This window comes from Fistularia commersonii, chromosome 6 (assembly GCF_037954325.1).
Source record: "Fistularia commersonii isolate RoL2024-O1a breed Wild chromosome 6, RoL_Fcom_v1.0, whole genome shotgun sequence".
NCBI classification, from domain to species: Eukaryota; Metazoa; Chordata; class Actinopteri; order Syngnathiformes; family Fistulariidae; genus Fistularia; species Fistularia commersonii.
The window spans coordinates 17,057,065-17,077,896 of NC_141289.1; the positions used below are offsets into that span (position 1 = coordinate 17,057,065).

Below are 20,832 nucleotides of genomic sequence, written 5' to 3' on the forward strand. Positions count from 1 at the left end.
AGGGATTAGTGTTAGCACAATCATTTCTAAAGTGCATTTTTTTCATGCAGAAGTTGTTATATGACCACTTTTGTCACCTTCAGTCAGATTTTTTTTTTTTTTTCCAAAATGAAAATAGCAGCCCAGCTAAAAATGACAACGTCCACAGATGTGCACCGAGAGTCGGCTGCAGGAAGCATTGAGAGTGGCACGTCTTTCAGTGCGCTTGCAAAGGAGAGGTCGACCCAGAAACATGTGCTGCCTAACCTTTGGCTCTTCTGCTTCCTGTGAGGACGCCTTTGCCGTCCCTCCTTTTCTTTACACATCTTCTCCAAGCACACGTGCACCAAACAAACTGAAAGCTGAAATTAGTCAATCGCATTGGATACTTGAAGACAAGCAGATAGCAAGCTTGCAAAATGTTAAAATAATGGGGTTAAGTACAGGATGGAAGTTGAAATAGTTATTTTGTTTTTCAGACTCTTCCAGCTCCCCCATCTGAAGGTGAACTAGAGGGCATTGTCTCCCTCTAGTGGCAGGAAGCATTTGCAGATGATTTATTCTCCCAGTTTACTGGCAAGAATTTAACACATCTGATAAAAAATAAAATAATGTGTTTTTTTTTTTTGTTAATTTGCCCATTTCTCTATCATTTTTTTTCCACATCTTAACTGCTCATTTTTGGAATTGTTTGCTAATTGTTCAGAAACCTGATTTGTGGTCTGTTTTTCATGCAACTCCAGCAATAGAACTGATAAGTGCAAAAATTAAATTCTAAAAAAGGAGTTAATATGCTCCAAATTGACTCGAGGCCTCATCAAAAGCCATGTTTGTCCAGTCCAGGGGAAACAAAATATTTATTTATCGTTTCTGGTGCCAGTTTGTGGGAAGACTACAGTCACTCCAAAGAAAGACATTTATTCCACATCCATAGTTAACAACAAACAAATAAATTGCAATTTACAGCCATATGTTGCATTTACAGTTGGAAGATTTAGAGGGAGATTAAATAAAAAAAAAAGAAAAAAAACAAACATTTCCTATTTTCTGGAGAGTAAATAAGTTCTTGCACAGAACATAATAATTTAGGTCCAAGCATCATCTTTTATTCCATCAAAATTACAGATATTACAGTATCAACACTGTTAAGATTGTAAAAGTGAATTTCCTGGAATAAAAAAAAAAAAAACAATATTACCATAAAATAAAATTATTTATTCACTATAACCCCCATCAAATCCAATAAATTTCTTATAGAGGACGTTAGATTTGAACATGACCTTCTGTTTTCCAGTTAACACTGCTTTTTCCAGCCTTTGCCCCCTCCTCTTTTCCCCTACTTGTGCTCTCCACTATGGACTACTGACAAAAGACATAAGGGCCACTGCACTGAACCAGTGCCATTTGCAGGCTGTTGCTAAATTCTTCATGTTAAAACATCATCTTTAGAAGCATTTACCGATTAAAAGTACTGAAATGCCAGGTTTTTTTTTTTAACAGTTTGACACATGGATATAAAACTCCAAAAATAGAGCAATGAAGTATTTCTGCCTTGAAGCCACTGAAAGAATGCAACTTACTATATGTATTGACTTTAATGACATTTATATTCATGTTTTTTCTGGATTGTGTGACTCTTGGTGAAACCAATTCGAAAACTTTATCATAAATAATTATGCATTTGAACTGTCATCAAATTTCTTTCCCAGTGTTTGAGGTAGTTGATTCATTATCCATCTTCTAATTTTAATCAAAGTAACAACCGGACAATTCAATGGATACTGTAATGTATAAATATTTTTCGAGCATATTGTCGCGCGTCTACAAAAAGGCACCGATTCGGGGGAGTTGGCCATAAGTTAGCATCCTACCAGTCGCACAGCTTTTGTTCACATCAAAATCTTGCAGCAAGAACATCGCACTTCACCAATGTCAGGGGAAGATTTTACCCTCATCCACTTGTATGCTCACAGAGAGAGGAGTCATTTATTTCTATTCTATCAATTCTTCCGATGCTCTAGAATGTAAGTCCATCTTTCTATGCGAAACACACAGGTCCAATGTCCAGGCCAAACTCCTGATTCGCCTTTCCAACATCCATGGGCGCTACATCCACAATGGGCAGCCTGGCAGATGTCTGAGTCCTGTACTCAATCACTGTCTTGCCCCACTCGCCGTTTGATTTCTGGGGAAAAAGATCACATGGGAAAGGCATATCAGCAATTTTACAAAGAGATCGTAAAATTGAACGTTAAAAAATGAATTCTCCTAACAGGCACAATATATGAGATTATATGCTGAAGGATATGCAGCCACATTGATGGTTACTCTCTACAGGGGCCCTGAACACCGTCACCTACTTGTCTTTTTATAATATTTAAAAAACAACAAAGTGATTAATAAAATTATAATCATGAAAATAATAATAAAATAGTTATGGAAAAAAAATAATAATAATAATAAATAATAATAGTGCATTGGATTTCTATAGCTAAACTCAGTTCTTCGGTGTCTTCTAAGTCTCTCTTGCTATAAAGCAAAAGATCAAATGGAAAAAGCATATCAACAGTTTTACTGAGAGATCATAGCATTTAACATTAAAAATTAATTCTCCAAGAAGGCACAGTATATGAGATTAATGTCCTCTGCTGATGATTTTGAGAAAAAAAAAACTCATATTCAAATGATCTTTTTCTAAATCTAGACATTTCATCCATACATTTGTCCATATTAAGAAAGTTAGGACCTCTGACCTCTGACCTCATAGGGCCTGTAAAACCCTTAAAAAAGAATTTATGTCATAAAAAAGACTTATCAGAATTAGAACAACATGATATGGATATGCAGCTTAGCCACAATGGTGGCTACTCTCTACACGGGCAAATGATGATGATGATGATGATGATGATTATTATTATTATTATTATTATTATTATTATTATTATTATTATTATTACTATCATTATGGATTTGTGTGTTGCATTTCCATAGAAAAACTCAGTTCTTTGGTGTCTTATAAGTCTATCTTGCTATAAAGCAACAAAAAATGTCGCATAAGAATTTGTGTTTATAAATAGACAGACAGACAGACACACACACACACACACACAAGCACACATTTCTCTAGCCGGTGACGTACCGCGCAGCCATCGTCAATGACGGTGTATCGCAGGCGGGTGGTGCCCTGCGCCCTCAGCTCCTGGCCGTTGAAGCCTCGGAGGACCAGGGCTTTCTTCAGGTTGCTGCTCTTGCCGTCTTTATAGGCCACGCTGTTCCTGCAGTGGTAGGTGATGTTCTGGTGCGACTCTTTGGACAAAAGCTGAAGCAGCTTCAGCTGGACGGCCACTACATTCTGCTGCTCCTCTTCCCTTCCGTAGTGGAACTGACAGTATAGGTGATGTTGTTAATACTTTTGTCACATAAAGGCCACATAGACTTATCTAAACTTGCTCTAATTTTTGCAGTTGTGCGTTAATTAAGTTTCTTTTTCATCATTGATGCACACCACTGGGCCTTTGGGTCCTAATGAGACTTTTTTAGGCAAGTTCCCACTAAATTTTGCAATATTCTTGATTTGCAGTGAGGCTATAGTTATAGTTTAAGCAATAGAAACTTTACTCTCTGAGTTTTCAGACCATGGTCACAAAAGTTTGTATTTCTCATTTCCTTTTAACAGCAGATGTGGTGACTAAATTATTCCAAATCTTTTGGTTTCCTCATTTTTGATGGCGACTTGGTACAGTACTGTCATATTGGCATGACGGTGAACCAAGACATTAGTAATGTTGGGCCCCTGAAAGTAGAAAGGACTTACTTTACTCTCTCCAGTCATATCAGCTGCGAACCAGACGGGTTTGTTTGCAGTGGGACTAGACTTGGTCCACCAGGTTTTGCGGGAAACAGTGGGGGGGTTGGCAGAGATGCACGTTTCACCACTTTCCATATTGCAAAAGACCTTGATGGCATCTTTAATGCTTCCCTGGTTTGGATCGATCCAGTAATCTCCTGTATCAAAATCATAATCAATATATATATTGAACATGGGATATGAATATTTTGAACATTTAAGAGGCAAGAATATCTTTCCAAATAAGCTCAAAGAGTTGAGATCCCCTCACCGCTCATCTTCTCGGGGTAACACAGCTTGATGTCCTGGCATGTTTTGGCAGGATTCATCTTGCTACCGTCTGGGATACGAAGGTTCTGCAGATTTCCACTGAGGGTCTTCAGAGCGGTTTGCACACCGGTGTTGGCGCGAAGGATGGCTGGGATTTTGTTAGGAAGAGCCTCATCTTCATTGAACTCTGGAAGAGGAGGAGGGTCTGCCGCTACATCATCCTTGAAGAACTCCTCAGCTTCCAGGACAACTCCCTTAACGCCGTAATCCGGAGGTGCAACCAGTTCTTCTACCGCTGCACTGGGGGGTCCGGGGGACCCTGGAGGTCCTGGAGGTCCTGGCTCTCCAGGTGGACCCTATCGAAGACAATGAAGATATTATTATGTTACTGTAACAGAATTGAGAATTATATCATACACATTTAGCAACTCAAGATGCGTGATCTAAAACCACCATACCCATGCAGCCAACAATGTTTCTTGTTTATTTTTTATCTTTAAAATTTAATTCAAGATCCATTTTCCAGTTAAAAGTCTCCCCGATGCAGCAGCGACAGAAATGAAAAGAGTTGGTTCACACGTACCTGAGCTCCAATGTCACCGCTGCTTCCTCTGCTGCCGGGAGCGCCCATCGCTCCAGGGTGCCCAGGATTTCCTTCCTTTCCAGAAGGTCCAGTTACTCCTGGAGGACCCTGGAATTATGGTTCAGTGAAAGATGGATAAACCATGAAAGAGACACCTGGACATTCATTTGGACGAGTAGGACCCTGTCTCAATAATTGTTTTTGGTTTGTATTTCAAAATCAATGAACAAATCAAGGGATCATGGGTTTATTTTATAATATGAACATGAAATGGGAAATGTGCCTATTCCCCTCCTCCCCAGCAAACCTGTGCAGTTAAATAATGAAGCCCTAATATCCTTATATAAGTACCTCTCACCATAAGCATCATTCAGACATGCCTACATGTCATGAGATACACCTTGATTTTGATGGAACAGGAAATAATATACAGTCCAATGCTCAAAAGAAAGGGCCTTTTTTTTCTAAAGAACAAAATCGAATGGTTTCAAGCAGCAATGAAACCAAATAGCTGGAACAAGACAGATGGCAGTATTTGGAAATTAAAAAAAAAACAAAAAAAAACGTTGTTTTTTTTTTTTGTCAAAATTATCAAATGCTAAAAAGATATTTCTTCTGACTTTCTGTTTTTTTTCCCTTTCTGTTGTCCATTCTTATCCTTGATGTTGTTCACTGTCTATTTATTTGTGAACATCTTTTGCTATCTTCTAGTTGTCTCTCTATTTATATTCATATATATTGACATTATAACTGTTACGCTGCTGTGACAGAAGAATTACCCCTATTGAGATCAATAAAGTTTGTCTTATCTTTCCTTAATTGCTGTCCACTGCTAAGGTAAAATGAGGCAAAGTATGGAAATGTTGAGTGACTGGTTGACTGTAGATCGCTCACCCTTGGCCCTGCAGGTCCAGTGATACCAATTGCTCCGACATCCCCTGTAGCTCCCTGGAACAGAAGACAATCCGATCACACCTTCACAGTTTCTGTATTTCCACCGTTACCTTCTCTCTGCAAAACAAAATATGTGAATTCTTTTATTGCTGGAATTCAATTATAAGCACCGCTTACTGTTATGCCTGGCAAACCATGAAGTCCTGTAAATCCTCTGTGTCCTTTCTGACCCCTCTCTCCTTGATTTCCTGCTGCTCCTTTCTCTCCCTGTGGTCCTTGAGGGCCCTGGAAGCAAATGAATGAATATTTATTAATTTGATTTATTAATTACAATATATTAATTAAATTAATAATTTAGAATAATTCAATTTATTACTATTAATATTTCACACTTTGTTTGCTGTCTTAAAACCATTACGTCTGACAGACGTATGTCTTACCACTTTGCCTCGGACACCAGGTGCTCCCTGACTTCCTGGAGATCCTTTAGGACCCTGACATCATAAAAATGAAAAAAAAAAAAATATATTTTTGCAAAAAATTTTGCAATTTTTTTGCACATTTTTTTGTTATTGTCAATTTTTGGTTCTTAACTCACTTTCTCGCCTGGTTTCCCGGGACTGCCAGTCAGTCCCACAGGACCTTCTGTTCCTGGAGTACCTGGACCACCAGCCAGACCCTCTGGACCAGAATCACCCCTGTCGCCCTGTAGAAACACGCGTTGTGAATGCACAGTACTTGCTGAAGCGGGTTGTGTGTCACAATCACCAAAAAATTAAAACCCAGAATAGTCACAAAGTACTTCATCTTACCCGTTGTCCCACAAGGCCGTCAGTACCAGGTGGTCCCTCTGTTCCGGTAATTCCCTGGTTCCAGGCACAAGGAATATTTGGATATGTGTAACTTTCTCAGTAAGTCAGTTACTTTGCATAAGTTGATAAAATGCGATAAATCAAAATTTTATTTGTCATATTTGAACATAATAGTAAAATTGACACCTTCGTCACAAGATCCAACTTGTGATGGACAAAAATTTGTACCACACATACGTGTTGTTGATATAAAGTCAATGACAAGAATGTGCTTAGCATGACAGTGTCAAACATTTTTCCAATCTCTTGTTTTTTTGTGTTTGTTGGTGCCATGACAAATAGTAATTTACATTCATGTAGCCTGAAAGACTTTAACTGTAGCATTGTTTTTGAGTTTCAATGTTACAACTGAAACAAACAGCTAACCACATGGCAGCACATGGCTCCTTATGATCTTTGGTTTAAAATATATATTGTTGTTTTCTGATTGTTATTTTTCTTCTTTTTTTTGCAGACACTACCATGCAATTGTACATCCTGTAACTAAACGGGAGGAAAATCAATCCCAAAAGCATGGACTAATGATATTTTGAGTAGCAACAGCTGTTAAGGGTTGTGAATTAGTCTGTTTTTATCCACGGTAACATTTTGCAGAAATAAAAAGCAACACGAACTAAAACCTTGATACAAGAACTGACAAAGTTTTCCTTTGAGGAGATTTTATGTAGCTGAAAAAAATTGACAATAAATAAAAATATGTGGCAATCTAGCATTGCACACACATGAACTGAAACATGGGATTCAGACTTTATCGGTCAAGTCAGAGGTTAAATTTACAAATGTTTTAGCGCCGCAGGATATTTTGTATCACAGCAGCTAAAGTGTGACTGCTTAAGAAACACAGGGCATCAGAAATGAAAAAAAAAACTCTTGCTCATGTTTTTAACCCTTGAATACTAACGTTGGGTGATTTTCACCCACACAATTTTTGTCATGTGATTTTCATTGTGTTGCCTTTTGAGTTTTATGGGTCCTTGGGTTTCAGGCTGCTCACTAATGTTATTATTGTATGTTTGTTTCCCTCCTCTCATCGGCACATCTATAAATTGATGAAAACTGTATTTTATCCAGGATATTGTATTGGGTAAAATATACCCAACGTTAATGATGGTGTTACTTATTTTAACTGCTAGGAACTTATATGTCGGGAATGGTGAATTTATGCATTGACGAGACGGAGACCGATGATGCGCACCTCAGGGCCGGCATCCCCTCTCGGTCCTGTGGCTCCCGGTAAACCGACTCCGCCAGCAGGTCCCTTGCCACCTTGAGGTCCGGGAGTTCCAGCCTTACCTGGAGAACCCTGATAAGAAACACATTCATCATTTCCTTCCTCTCTACTGTCATCTGTTGATTATTCGCTCAGTGATTTAACATAAACACAATACATACTGCAGGGCCAGGCAATCCAGCCATGCCTCTCTCTCCTCTTACTCCAGGCTGACCAACAATACCTCTTTGTCCTGCGAGGCCAGCAGGTCCAGGAGGTCCATCAGGACCCTGACGGAGCAACATCAGATCGGTGAATGAAGGCGAGCAATAGAAACAAGAATGTAAGGGTGTCATCAGCGAATATGCATCTGTCAACTCGTACTTTCGGGCCGTCTTCTCCAGACTCTCCCTTGTCTCCGGAGGTACCCGCTGGGCCCGGAGCTCCGCGCTCTCCTTGGCTTCCAACAGCACCATTCTCCCCTCGAATTCCTGCAGTTCCCTGTTTTCCCGGTTCACCGATTGGCCCGTCTGCACCCACAGCCCCCTGGGATATAAATCTCCATCAGCACTCATTTCAAACATGACTACAACATGCACAATTTGTTCTATGGCAGGTGAACTCACGGTGGGTCCCGGTGCGCCGACTCCTCCGGGCAGCCCAGGGAAACCAGCAGAGCCCTGTGGGAGAGAAACAGCCCCGGTGAGAGAAGCTTTCATGGTTCTGGTGTTGCATCGAGACTAACGGTGGGGCAAAGTTATAAATATACAGTCAGACTCACAGCTTGGCCCTGAGTTCCTCTGCCACCTTTGAGCCCGGTCAAACCGACCGGCCCCTGGAAACACACAAGCAGTCAAAATCATAAGAAAACATCTGCATTCGAAGATTTACTTTCTTATTACCATAGTTCTATTTAACATTTATTTTTTATTTTTTATTTTAAAATTCTAAAACTGCACCTTCTAAAACCCGTGACTCTTCATTTAAAATCGGAATAAGTGAAATGCATAAACTTTGACACTTATTTTTAATTGTTGCCTTTGCTTGCAGAATATCATAATCCTGAGCTTCAATATTTTTCTGGTAAGGGATTATTTGAGTTCATTTGAAATAATCATCAGTTTAGCCCAGACCTGGGCATTTTAAGGCCACATCCGGCCCATTTTGCTTTTTTATCTGCCCCGCACAACTATTTTCTTTGAATATTTGAATAAGTATTTTCAATCAATATTGAATCCATAAATTATTTGAATATTTTGAATTATTTTTTCCTTTTGTTTAATTTTGTATGGATGATTACATACAAAATAATGTCGGTACATTTGTGATCATTAATGATTTTAAAGTTGAAATAAAATTTACAACTTTCATTTAGTTCAATTCACATGATACCTAGTTGGCCCGTGCATAAAAATTAGATAAGAAATGTGTCCGCTAGCCAAAATAATTGCCCACCCCTGGTTTCGCTGCTTGTTGGTAACGTAACATTTAATTATGTGTATGTTTGTGATACATAGAGTCCAAACATGTATTATTTGTTGGAGGCAAATAATACATTTCAATTCTTTATTTCCATTTCCTTTCTATCTCTGGGACAGAGTATAATATCCCATCATGTCTGATCAAAAACACATTGTGGAATAAAACCATACACCGAATAGCGAATGCCTTGAAAGGATGAAACTGAAGTCCCTTCCAGATTCTTGAGCTTTCCATGACTGCTGATGTGCAAGTTTTTAGCTGATCACCTGTGTTCCTCCTATTCCAGCCATGCCCTGAGGTCCAGGTGCTCCTGCTTCTCCCCTCTGACCAGGCTCACCAACATCACCTTTGGCTCCAGGCTGACCTTCAGAACCCTGGGGGAAAACCGTCACAGGTGATCATCCCTCAGTCTGGAGTTCGGACAAATTTGGGGATTTTGTGTGTTTACACTGGCCACTTACGGGAGTTCCGGGGAAACCGGCAGCGCCGGCGGGACCGAGGGGGCCGGTTGTGCCCTGTTGACGATGCAAACAGAACACACTTTAAAAATAAGCAGCCGCTGATATTTTCTCATCCGTTTTAGATAAAACTGATGTTTTACTGACAGGTGTTCCTCTGGTCCCTCTACGACCTGTGGGTCCCGGTGGGCCAGACTCTCCCTGAAATAAAGAAGCGATATCCCCTATTAATTCAAAGACTTAAAACACCAGCTTCCTTTGAATGTATTAAATTTCCACACTTTTACATTTTTGGCTGGTCTGTTAGATGTGGTGAAAACTGAAATGTGTCTCTGTGATATATGTAGAGGTTTGAGCAACGTTATAACATGTCAGCGGTTTAAATATTACTTCCTTGGCTGACTTATATATAAACTGCCTCACAGACCTATATATTTAATGTGTAGTCAGATAATTTCTTTGGCAATAATAGTTATTTGAATACTGCCTTTTGTTATTTAAATGAAATTGATGAAAATGATGATTTAAATTGAAATTTTTAGGGTTCTTAGTGGCATCAAGTGGTCATTTAGAATACAATTGTCTGAAAATAAGCTGGTTGTGTTGAAAATGCTCATTACAGTTTCCTCTGCCTTTTATATTTTCACATAGTAACAAATGATAGTGAAAAAATTTGCCATCCTAGCAATAATATTAAAACAAAAGTGATTTTTGAACTCACCTTTGCGCCATTTGGTCCACCTGAGCCTGCAGGTCCAACAGAACCAGGAAGACCCTTTCAATAGAGAACATACATAAATAAACGGGAATAAAACAGGAGAATGAAGTTAAATATTTTTTGTGAACCTGTGTTATCATTTAATATTTACTCTTTGCAAGTATTTTGATTAAACCCCAATGCGCCATGTTTGGACCTCATGTAAAATGTAGCTTCTTACTCTCATCTCGACCTTCTGATTTTGTCCTCCATCATGCAGAGAAGACTCACCCGCGGTCCGTCCGCTCCAGCTTTACCCTCTGGTCCTTTGTCACCGGCAGAACCCTGATAAAAGAAACCAACTTTATCAGTAGCTCGTGTCAAATCAAATTGTCACACTATTAATCCCTTCCCTGTCCCCTTAAACTCCACCGCCATCACTGGTATCATTCATTTACAGATGTGCTGGATTTAAACATAAAAATCAACATATATTTTCAGCTTCATTGGAGGTTGTAAAGGTAACTGTATCCTACTCCATCTCCTTTTGGTCCGGAGGGTCCAGAGATGCCTCTCTCCCCTGGCATTCCTGTGAGCCCCGGACCCCCTGGTTCTCCACCGGCTCCCTTCGGACCAGGGCTTCCCTAAGATATGCAAAAAGTAGTCGCTTATAAACAGGATCATAGTTAGCACGCAACTACTAGTTGTGGTGTGACTGCGGTACCTTCTCCCCGTCTGGTCCCGGTGCACCCGGGCTGCCTTTGGGTCCCTGCAGACCATCTGGTCCGATTTCTCCTCTCTCTCCTGGAGCACCCCTTTCTCCCTGCAAGATCAGGACACAGTTTGGTCTTAGATTTCACTTTATCTTAACTGGAATCCATAAGCGGGACTCCCGGACTCACCCTTGGTCCTGTAGCTCCAGCAGCCCCTGCCTCACCAGCAAGGCCCTGAGAAAAGCATCAAATTTGTCATTAAATTTCAGTTTCTCAGCCCTTTTGTTGCTTATCCGCTTGAATGTGTGACATCCCTATTTTTGTGTGACTTTGTCTCACCTCATGACCCGGTTTTCCAGATTCTCCAGGAGCACCAGATGGCCCGGGCAAACCCTTAAAAACACACCACGGAAAAGAAGACTTAGCAACGTCCGCTATAAAACTCAAGAGCTGCAATTTAAGAGTGGCAGAGCGTTCTTTCTAATTCTAGTTTCTGGGCAATTTGCTCCTGGTTTTGAATTCAGCTAAAATCACCCATTGAAGGAACTGTGGATCTGAGTAGTATTTAATGAATTTAAGATTTAAAAAAAGATGGATAGTAATAGCTGGAAAATGTAATTTTTGCAATTTTGTATTTGATAAAGAGGATGGTTATCAGTCTCAAAATCTGTCTCTCTCTCTCTCTCTCTCTCGCTCTGTGTGTGTGTGCCTGCGTGTGTGTGTGTGTGTGTGTGCGTGTGTGTGTGTGTGTGTGTGTGTGTGTGTGTGTGTGAATGTGATTTGGCAACAGAAGATGTGATTTGCTATGATCACATACCAGTCGTTGTCACATGGCGTTATACATTTGCTCCATCTAAGAATCAGTTCTCAATGAACCACAAGCCCCTCATTTGAAGTGATTTTATTCACCAAGGATTTTCATATTTTTAGCCGCACTTCTTCTAGACTACTGGATTTAATCCAGTAACACTGACTAGAATATATTTCAATCATAATTTAAAGCATATATAAATACACATCTTTTCTTTTTAATACCTTGTTTCTCTTTGCTTCAAAATAAAAAAAAACCTATGCAGCTTTCATTAAATAAAAATTGTTAAATCTGGGTTAGATTGTTTTACCTGGAAACCATGTAGACCCTGGGGTCCCTGTTCTCCCCGTTTGCCTGCAGGACCCTGCAGAGAAGCAGCATGAATTTCAGATGGTCTCAACAAACAAATATGACATATTTTATCAGTTTCAGTAGATTCTTACAAGAGGCCCGGCTGCACCAGCAGGTCCCTCTTCTCCATCCTTTCCATTCACTCCCTGCGGGAAGCACACGGCATCTCTCGGTAAGTTTGGTCAGCAAAGGTGAATGTGATATTAAATTTCTTTCTGAAAACAACATACTCTTTGACCAGGTGGTCCAGCGCTGCCAGGCTCTCCGCCCTTCCCGGCATCACCCTGAATAATCAGAGAACAAGCATCATCTGAAGGCCTGGCTGGATTACAATCACTAAAATATTGATATATGTGTCCAAAAACCAAAGTGACAAAGACTCATCATACAGCTAAGCCTTTGGGTCCCGGCAGGCCCATGTGTCCTGCTGTTCCTCGGCCTCCGGTCGACCCGGCGGGGCCCGGTTTCCCGTCCTCTCCCATTGAGCCCTGCAGAGACATTCAGATTCAAATCATGGAAAGATCTGCTAAATATCTGTGTGAAAGTCTTTGAAATGACTCGCGGCGCATACCATTGGTCCTTGCTTTCCTTCTTCACCCTGAGCACCGAGAAGTCCTGACAGACCCTGAAAAAATATGATGATACTTAATTCCCTCACTCACCACACGAGGTTATTGATTTAAGACTTCATTTTGCAGAAAACAAAAATAATCTCGATAACAGATCATTTTAATAACTGAAATATCTCCGCTCAGCGGAGGGCTCCACCCTGGATGGGTGGCCTGCCAGTCACAGGGCTACATATGGAACATCCAAACATTCAGTCCTTATTCCAACCCCGTGGGTAATTTAGAGGCTTCAGTTAACTTACTGCATGCTAAATTAACTAGATATTAGAAATCACATTAGGATATTTTTGTGACATCTTAATCTTATACAGGCATGCAACAAGAATATTCCAGCATTGTTTTTACTTTCAGATGACAAGTATTATGATAATGTCCAAATAGAAAATGACAATACTTTGAACTTCTCTTTATCCCAGCAAGTACCAGTTCATTTCTCAACTCGTATTTCTCAAATCCTGTAATTTAGTTTGATATAAATATCCCGCCCAAAGAATTAGTGGACCGTTAAAATTTTCTCTTTAGGATTCAAATACAGCCAAACATCCGGCTTACCCGAGCTCCTGTCAGACCCGGCTCTCCATTGCGTCCTGGATCACCGGGTAAACCCTTTGGTCCAGTGATTCCCAGAGGTCCTCTTTCACCCTGAGCTCCCTGTTGCAGGCAATTATAATATATTCAAGATCAGATTAATAGCTGAATTCCTAGTTTCAGTGCTGTTTGTGTTTTTGTTTGTGTCGCAGACTCACCTTCTGACCCGGCAAACCGTCGGAACCTGGAAAGCCTCTGTTTCCTGAAGGTCCCTGGAAAGAGGTCAGGAGAATCCTATCATTTTGTGATCGTAATCCATAATGTCATAAAGAAATGCATTTTTCTCATGATTATGATTTTTGCTTTTAAAACTACTCCAATTGTACCAGATTAAAATTGTCATGGTGGGAACTGATCACATCATTCGAAGCCACAAAATTAAAGCATTTTAACTACTGTTGCTCACAGTCTCTCCTGGAGGTCCGGGGGGTCCGATGGACCCAGCGTCACCCCGGGGTCCACGCTTTCCATCGTCACCCATGGGGCCGATTGTACCAGGGGCACCGTGGTCTCCCTAACATGACAGTAATGCAAAAAAGGAGGAAAATTAGTCTTAAAACAACAGATTTTTTTTTCACAAAATTAGTCATTTTGACAATTTCAACAGCAGGCATGAGACATTCTTCTGAGCCTTCACTGTCACTCCTTGTTTTCAGTCAACATTGAAAAACTATCTTTATATTTCTTTAAGTTCTTTTCATTCAGTGGATTTGATTTAGTAAGAATCCTACCTATAGTCTATCAAGGCACTGCATTATTCGTATCAATATCTATATCTACCTGTATATCTACATCTATATCTACCTTAATTTCCGGACTTTTGAGCCCACCTGAATATAAGCCACATCGGCTAAAAATAAATAAATACATATATGTGTACATATAAAGGCTGCAGGTGTCCATGCTGCAACCTAAGATATTTGCACAGAAACATTTTTTTTCACTTTTAATTCAACAGCTTTAATGATTGATGAAAAAAATAACCATTTTATTGTATAAATTATAAATTATATCTATCTCAGTATAGATATTGACATAGAGATTTCCATAGAATTCTAGATTTAGACAATAGACAATTATTTTCAAGGTCATCATCTCCTTCAGCTTCAACAAACTTCTGTAAAATGATTTGCAGTGATCATGCTCGCTTTCACGGTTACTTTTAGTTTTATTCTTACTCTTTCGCCTTTATTTCCAGCTTCTCCTTTAAATCCAGGCAATCCGACGTCACCCTGAAAAGGGACAGAAAAAGGATGTCCACAACCAAAGCGGACAAAAAAAGACAGACAAATGCATATTAATAAATTCAAAGGAAAATTAAGGCTCATACCAACTGGCCTTTCGGTCCATGTGCTCCTGTGGTTCCCTGGGGGCCTGGAGGGCCCACGGGGCCCACCAGCCCTTGAGGACCCTGGACACCTGCTAGACCCTGGGGAAGAAGAAAAAAAGAATATCATCACATGTTGTAAATGTACTAGAAGTAAAAAAGAACATCACACCTGTATGAATATTGCCCAAAAATATGACATTAAAACTTGAGATGGTAGTAAAGAGTGTAGAAGTACACTGTCGCCCCAATATATAACATTTTGATAATATGACATTCCATATAATGACAATTCAAATGTCAAACCAAAACAAACACGGCAGATATTTGATTGACAGGTCTGTCTGATCATACTGCTCTTTCACAAAAATGTAAATAAAAAAAAAAAGTAACAATAAAAGTAAATTTCCAAGAATTAACAAGAATTGACTTGAATGTTAGCAAGGGAATTCCAGGTGATCAGGCAAGAAGGAGATACATGGTCTGTGAATAATGAAAATAATAATGAAAATAATAAGATGAAAAAATAAACAATAATAATAATGATAATAATAATAATAATAATAATAATAATAATAATAATAATAATAATAATAATAATAATAATAATAATAATAATAATAATGACTGGTTGAAGTACTAGCAGTGACTTAAAGGGCACCTGTTGTAATACATTAAAACACTCACTGCTTGGCCACGGGCACCTGGTGCTCCATCAGGTCCTTCAGTCCCCTGTTTAGAAAACAGAAAGAGAATTGTCATCAGTCTGAGACTGTCACCATAACAAACCACAGCACTGATTAATCACACACCTGCTTTCCTGTCGGCCCCGGGGTTCCAGGATGACCCCCATCGCCTCTGGGTCCCTGCTGGCCTGCACTTCCTCGGACGCCTGTCGGTCCAGCCTCACCCTACAGGAGGGAGTCAGGGAACATACTTTATACACAGTGCTCAGTGCCTTCATGTCCAGCTGAAAATGAGCATCACATGTATGATTTAGCATCTATGAAAGAGGAAATCGTTATTGTTTTGAGGAATTTTGCCTGTTTATGAATCCATTGAGGGACAGCAGATACATCAGACCTTCAGAAGACCTCACCAGTGGCACGCTGTATGGTCTAATTTCAATTTAAAGTTGAATAACTCGGATTATTTCTTCGAAATTATAATCTAAAAACAATACAAAACCTCTTCACTGGCCAGTGAATGGTCTCTAATTGGTTTTTACAAACACGTTAGAAATGCTGATCATAGCAGCCTACATTTGAGGGATTTTGGCATACATTTTGAATACATTGCAGTTCAATCTGAATCTGTAAAATCATCAGGTTAATGAATTTTACCTTCATTCCTGGGCCGCCAGGGAAACCAGGAACACCAACAGTACCCACTGTACCCTGTGAAGAAACACATTTATATTCAAAATTTGTTCTTTTTTATGTTCACTCTACATAATGTTGATATGGAGGTTCATGGTGAGACTCTAAGCTAACATTTAATTTGTTAACTTGTCATTAATTATCTCAAAAAATCATTTTTGGAGCACTTTGGTGCCAGAAATGAGGCTCAATATGCTCTAGAATTGATAAAAAAAAAAGATAATATTATGTTAGAAAAATCATTTTTTTAAAAGTCATAATGGCATGCCATGATTTTAAATGACCCATGGTTAACATTAAATATTCCTGAAAATAAAGCACATTTGATATTGAAGTCGAAGAAAAATACAGACATAAGGAGCATGAAAAGAAAAATACATAGTCGAGTAAATAGTTTTAATCCTAAGACAACATTGACGTTGAGATTGATCCTTACCAGAGGACCTGGTTTACCAACATGGCCGGCGGCGCCTCGTTTTCCCTAAAATGAAATAAAGATATAAAATATTCAACTTGCAATTTTTGATCAATTTTGAGGCACTTTTCAACAAGATATGCAATCTTGTGTTTCTTACCGCCGGACCAGCTGGGCCCGCTCTGCCTCTTTCTCCTGGCAAACCAGGCGGGCCCTGAAACAGATGGCACTCTTACTATCTCAACATCAGAAATCTCAATAAGATATCATAATTATTTGTCTATTTTATGCATTGCTTACCGGAGGACCAGCAGCACCCGTCCCACCAGGAGTTCCAGAAGTACCCTGGAAATAAAAGAGAAAATGAATACAAATTTATATAGATACTGTATATAACAGTTCATATTATGATAAACAGTTTGGATTTTAACCCTCTGGAAAAAATCCACCTCAGAATTTTATTGATATTCAACATCTTTTGCCTTTTTGTTATCAGAATCAAAAACTGAGAATTATCTTTGGACGCTTTTGAACTACTGAGCATTGAATATTGTTATATTGTTTTTTGAATATTGATTTTGCACAAACTGGTGTAATTTCCACTTATTACCACTTGAGGACGCAAAAGCAACTGCATCCGAGGACAGTGTTTGAAGATGTACTAAAATATACAGATATGATCATAGAATACGGATTTCATTTGAGGTTGTCTACAAAAAAAAAAGAAAGATTAAGACATTTCCACAAGGGGAAAAGGAAAATGCATCTATTGATTCCGCATTCAAGCACAGAGCAATGTAAACTTTAAGAGAAAAAAGAAAGTAGAGTAAGATTTAAAAGATACAAGAGTGATAATAACCATTGAGAAAAGGAAATTAAAGCACTATTAAATATTTTTTAGGATTCTAAACAGATAGCTATGTTTTGCACCTTTTCAACCACTCACAGAAAGTGGAATTTAACAATAAAAAAAATCACTGATGTGATTAAATTCTGTCACAAAAAACACACCGACAAGTTGTTTTTTCCTCTCTCTGTGTCTCCTGTTAGGGATGCTACACTGCAAAATGACTGATCAGGTGACTTGTACCTTAGAACCAAGGGTTCCAGCCTCGCCTCGGAGTCCAGGGAGACCATTCAAGCCCTGTAAGAAAGATTTATATTTTTAAATGTGCATTTACTTCAAAACATGTTTGAGAATATGTAAAAAAAGAACGAACTGTCAAAATACCCTGTGACCCTTTAGTCCTGGAACTCCTGGAAGTCCTGGGAATCCTCTTGCACCCTAATAAAGAAAAGTCAAAAATATGGAAATTCATTTTAGATATAATAGGATTTTCTTGAGGATTTATTGTGTGAAAGAATTAACAACACACTTGTTCACAGCAGCTGAAAGAGTCAATCAGAGAAAACAAAATTGTTTATTGCCTTTCACGAAGACAATCACACTTATATATTAAACTCTTATTTGGTTTCATTTTTGTCATTTTTCATTTCAATTAAAAAAAAAAAAGTGTATTGTATAGTTTAGGTTTGTTTTTACTTTATGTGATGATGCATTCTGCAGTGCCACCACAAGGACACTTGACATCAGCCTGAATATTTTTGAACTATTATGGATTTATCAGTTACAGGAGTCACTGGTTCTTTCTGAGAAACCATAACCAACAACAGGAAATTGTGCCGCTAAACCAAGAATGGCAGAAGAAAATAGAGATAGTGTAATAATCTAGTTAAACAGAGCCATCCAGATGAACTACACTTTATATCCAGTGCAAACTTCACACACGTTACTTGACGGGATCTTTTGTGAACACATTTTTTTGAGGTCTTAGAAGTGAGTTTTTACCACTGATCCTGGAAATCCTGGCTCGCCTGTTGCACCTGCAGGTCCAGGTTCCCCCTGATCAGAAAAAGACAGTATTAGGAATCGCTACGAGTTTTTGACTAATCAGTAAAAGTTGGTGGTGTTGTGTCCATACAACCGATCAATAGGTTCACAGATAAGATATCACATGTGTGTTTGTTTTGGGGTTACTGACATCAGTTCCAGTTTTTCCTGGTGGTCCATCTGGCCCGCGGAGACCTGGTTCACCCTGGAGGCACACACACACACACACACACACACACATGAACGTTTATTCTAAAACTCCACCGGTAACGGTTTACATACAAAATGTTAAGCTGGATCGCAAAGTGAGGTTTTAAACATCAGATCAGTGACGAGCAATCAGTAGAGGCAGGGGAGGCCGGGCCTCACCTGTCATCATGGAAAGAAAAAAATGAAAAATAAAAAAATACATTGAATGGTAATATTTGTTCAGTGATTTTATTATAAAGTTATTTTCCAAGTAGCTTCACCATTTTTTGGTCTTTTTTTTTTTTAATCGCTAAAAAAAAAAAATCACATTTACCATGCAAATATGAAGAAGAGACGTGCAGTGAGGTAGCAACCAGCTGAGCCCACGATGGATTGCGCAATGATTTGGCTAACTGTGCTACCATGCTATGCACTGAGACCGTATTGCTGTCTCTGTGGATGTCACTCTTAAAAGACACACTTTTAATATATGAACTCAATTTCCATAGTTTTTCTGATGTGTCGAATATTTTTCGTGAACAACTGTAACGTGTTTCTCGTGTTTCTCCTAATCGTAAAACAGCTGCGAAGAGACATGAAGTGAGGCACGCAGTGACGGTGCCTCATGGTAGGGGGCACCGCTGATCCCAGGGATCCTTCTTACTACTCGGCTACAGAGAATTAGCAATAGCAAGCTACAGTAAACAGTTAGCAAGTCAAGTGCAGCCATCCGGCAATTTTTTCCCGATCTCATCGGGCTGTATTGCTCACAAACGGTTAGGGATGAATGTAAATCTCCTGGGCAGCTTCTAAACTTTTTGTCCCAGAAGGATCTCATTCAAACTCTTCCTGAGGCGACAAAGTTGCTCCGTTCCGGCTACAACAGCATCGGTGGAGCGCTCATTCTCAGCACCGAAAAGACTCAAAATATACAGTCGAAACAGGACCGATCAAGGACGACTGTCTTCACTGGTAGCGATTTTCATAGAGACAGAGAGACTTAAAACTGAAGAAAGAAACGGAAGACTTCTACAAGCAAGCTATCAATGCTTTAGAAGGAGCAGCGCATGGACTTTATTTATAAGTAAAGGTAAGAGACAATAACGTTTTTTTAACATGTGCTTTTTCATATGCAACAGTTTGTATATGTAAAGAATGCTGATATGATATTTTAAACTAAACACGTCAACTGCTGCCAATAAAATGGTGAATAAGTCAGTCTGTAGGGTTCTTATGTTTGTAAATCTGACGGTGATGACGTCAGTGCCTCACCAGCCGTTAACCTCATTGCACGTCACTGCATCAGATAGAGGAGCAACAACACACTCACCATTTGTCCTGGTTCTCCAGCCTCTCCTGGAATTCCCTGGCCTCCACTGGGACCCTTAATATGAGAAGAATAAAGATGATGAAATAAATACAGTAAATATATTTCATAAAATATTGAACAAAATCACCAACAATCTGCTCAATATTCACAATTACATATTATTGTTACCTAAATCAGAATTTCCCAACCACTGTGCCGAGAGAGATCATCAGGTGTGCCGTGGAAAAATGTCCACTTTCACCTGATTGGTCTGAAAATTATTTATCCAGTGCAAATAATGTGTCTTCCTATGTCTATGTGGGCAGCGCTCCCATTTGATGGCAACAGGTAGTGAATTAACCTGTGCATCTGTGTATCAGAGTGATTAGTGACGCTTTGCCTGATACATTTTTAAAATAAAAAGCGCTTGTATCTGCGTAAACAAACAGGCAGCATTGTTGAAAACTACCAAGACGTGTGAGAAAGCACTGAAAGCTTGCTACAAAGTTGCTGAGCTCATCTCTAAATCCAAACAGCCACACATCATAGCAAAACATTAATACTACCTGCCGGCAAAATCATAGTAGAAGAAATGCTCGGCTCTGGTGTTGATAAAGAAATAGCCTGAGTTCTCTCAAATAATACCATTTCCAAACATATTGATGACATGTCTTCAGACATTGCAAAAAAGTGTTCTGGAAAAGTTGCACATCGGTGGGAAATTTGCATTGCAACTTGATGAATCTACAGATATTAGATATATTAGATTTTACACCAAGTAAATGGAGACTATGGTTTCATTCTAATTCGTTAAAAAATGTTTTTGACATATTTATTTGGTGGTGTGCCGTAAGATTTTTCTAATGTCAAATATGTGCCGTGGCTCAAAGAATGTTGGGAAACACTGACCCAAATGACTAAAACCATTATTTGTGTAT

At 39.2% G+C, this 20,832-nt stretch overlaps 1 protein-coding gene across 1 annotated transcript in view; it reads right to left on the reverse strand.

Annotated features, from left to right (window-relative positions):
• Positions 1-881: 881 nt before the first annotated feature.
• Positions 882-20,832, reverse strand: part of LOC147233532 (uncharacterized) — a 32,371-nt gene continuing 12,420 nt past the window's right edge. The window contains exons 11-55 of the mRNA XM_086148444.1: positions 19,916-19,969; positions 18,548-18,601; positions 18,355-18,408; positions 17,737-17,790; positions 17,596-17,649; positions 16,806-16,850; positions 16,666-16,719; positions 16,527-16,571; positions 16,055-16,108; positions 15,524-15,622; positions 15,399-15,443; positions 14,715-14,813; positions 14,563-14,616; positions 13,791-13,898; positions 13,543-13,596; positions 13,349-13,447; positions 12,739-12,792; positions 12,557-12,655; positions 12,398-12,451; positions 12,260-12,313; positions 12,127-12,180; positions 11,345-11,398; positions 11,195-11,239; positions 11,017-11,115; positions 10,829-10,936; positions 10,584-10,637; positions 10,317-10,370; positions 9,743-9,796; positions 9,599-9,652; positions 9,404-9,511; positions 8,437-8,490; positions 8,282-8,335; positions 8,040-8,201; positions 7,838-7,945; positions 7,641-7,748; positions 6,386-6,439; positions 6,172-6,279; positions 6,014-6,067; positions 5,751-5,858; positions 5,574-5,627; positions 4,680-4,787; positions 4,098-4,452; positions 3,794-3,984; positions 3,119-3,361; positions 882-2,164 (exon numbers count right to left, since the gene is read on the reverse strand). Coding sequence (XP_086004570.1) covers positions 2,018-2,164; positions 3,119-3,361; positions 3,794-3,984; positions 4,098-4,452; positions 4,680-4,787; positions 5,574-5,627; positions 5,751-5,858; positions 6,014-6,067; positions 6,172-6,279; positions 6,386-6,439; positions 7,641-7,748; positions 7,838-7,945; positions 8,040-8,201; positions 8,282-8,335; positions 8,437-8,490; positions 9,404-9,511; positions 9,599-9,652; positions 9,743-9,796; positions 10,317-10,370; positions 10,584-10,637; positions 10,829-10,936; positions 11,017-11,115; positions 11,195-11,239; positions 11,345-11,398; positions 12,127-12,180; positions 12,260-12,313; positions 12,398-12,451; positions 12,557-12,655; positions 12,739-12,792; positions 13,349-13,447; positions 13,543-13,596; positions 13,791-13,898; positions 14,563-14,616; positions 14,715-14,813; positions 15,399-15,443; positions 15,524-15,622; positions 16,055-16,108; positions 16,527-16,571; positions 16,666-16,719; positions 16,806-16,850; positions 17,596-17,649; positions 17,737-17,790; positions 18,355-18,408; positions 18,548-18,601; positions 19,916-19,969 — 3,879 coding nt within the window. The 3' untranslated portion in view covers positions 882-2,017. The remainder of the gene's footprint in view (positions 2,165-3,118; positions 3,362-3,793; positions 3,985-4,097; positions 4,453-4,679; positions 4,788-5,573; positions 5,628-5,750; positions 5,859-6,013; positions 6,068-6,171; positions 6,280-6,385; positions 6,440-7,640; positions 7,749-7,837; positions 7,946-8,039; positions 8,202-8,281; positions 8,336-8,436; positions 8,491-9,403; positions 9,512-9,598; positions 9,653-9,742; positions 9,797-10,316; positions 10,371-10,583; positions 10,638-10,828; positions 10,937-11,016; positions 11,116-11,194; positions 11,240-11,344; positions 11,399-12,126; positions 12,181-12,259; positions 12,314-12,397; positions 12,452-12,556; positions 12,656-12,738; positions 12,793-13,348; positions 13,448-13,542; positions 13,597-13,790; positions 13,899-14,562; positions 14,617-14,714; positions 14,814-15,398; positions 15,444-15,523; positions 15,623-16,054; positions 16,109-16,526; positions 16,572-16,665; positions 16,720-16,805; positions 16,851-17,595; positions 17,650-17,736; positions 17,791-18,354; positions 18,409-18,547; positions 18,602-19,915; positions 19,970-20,832) is intronic.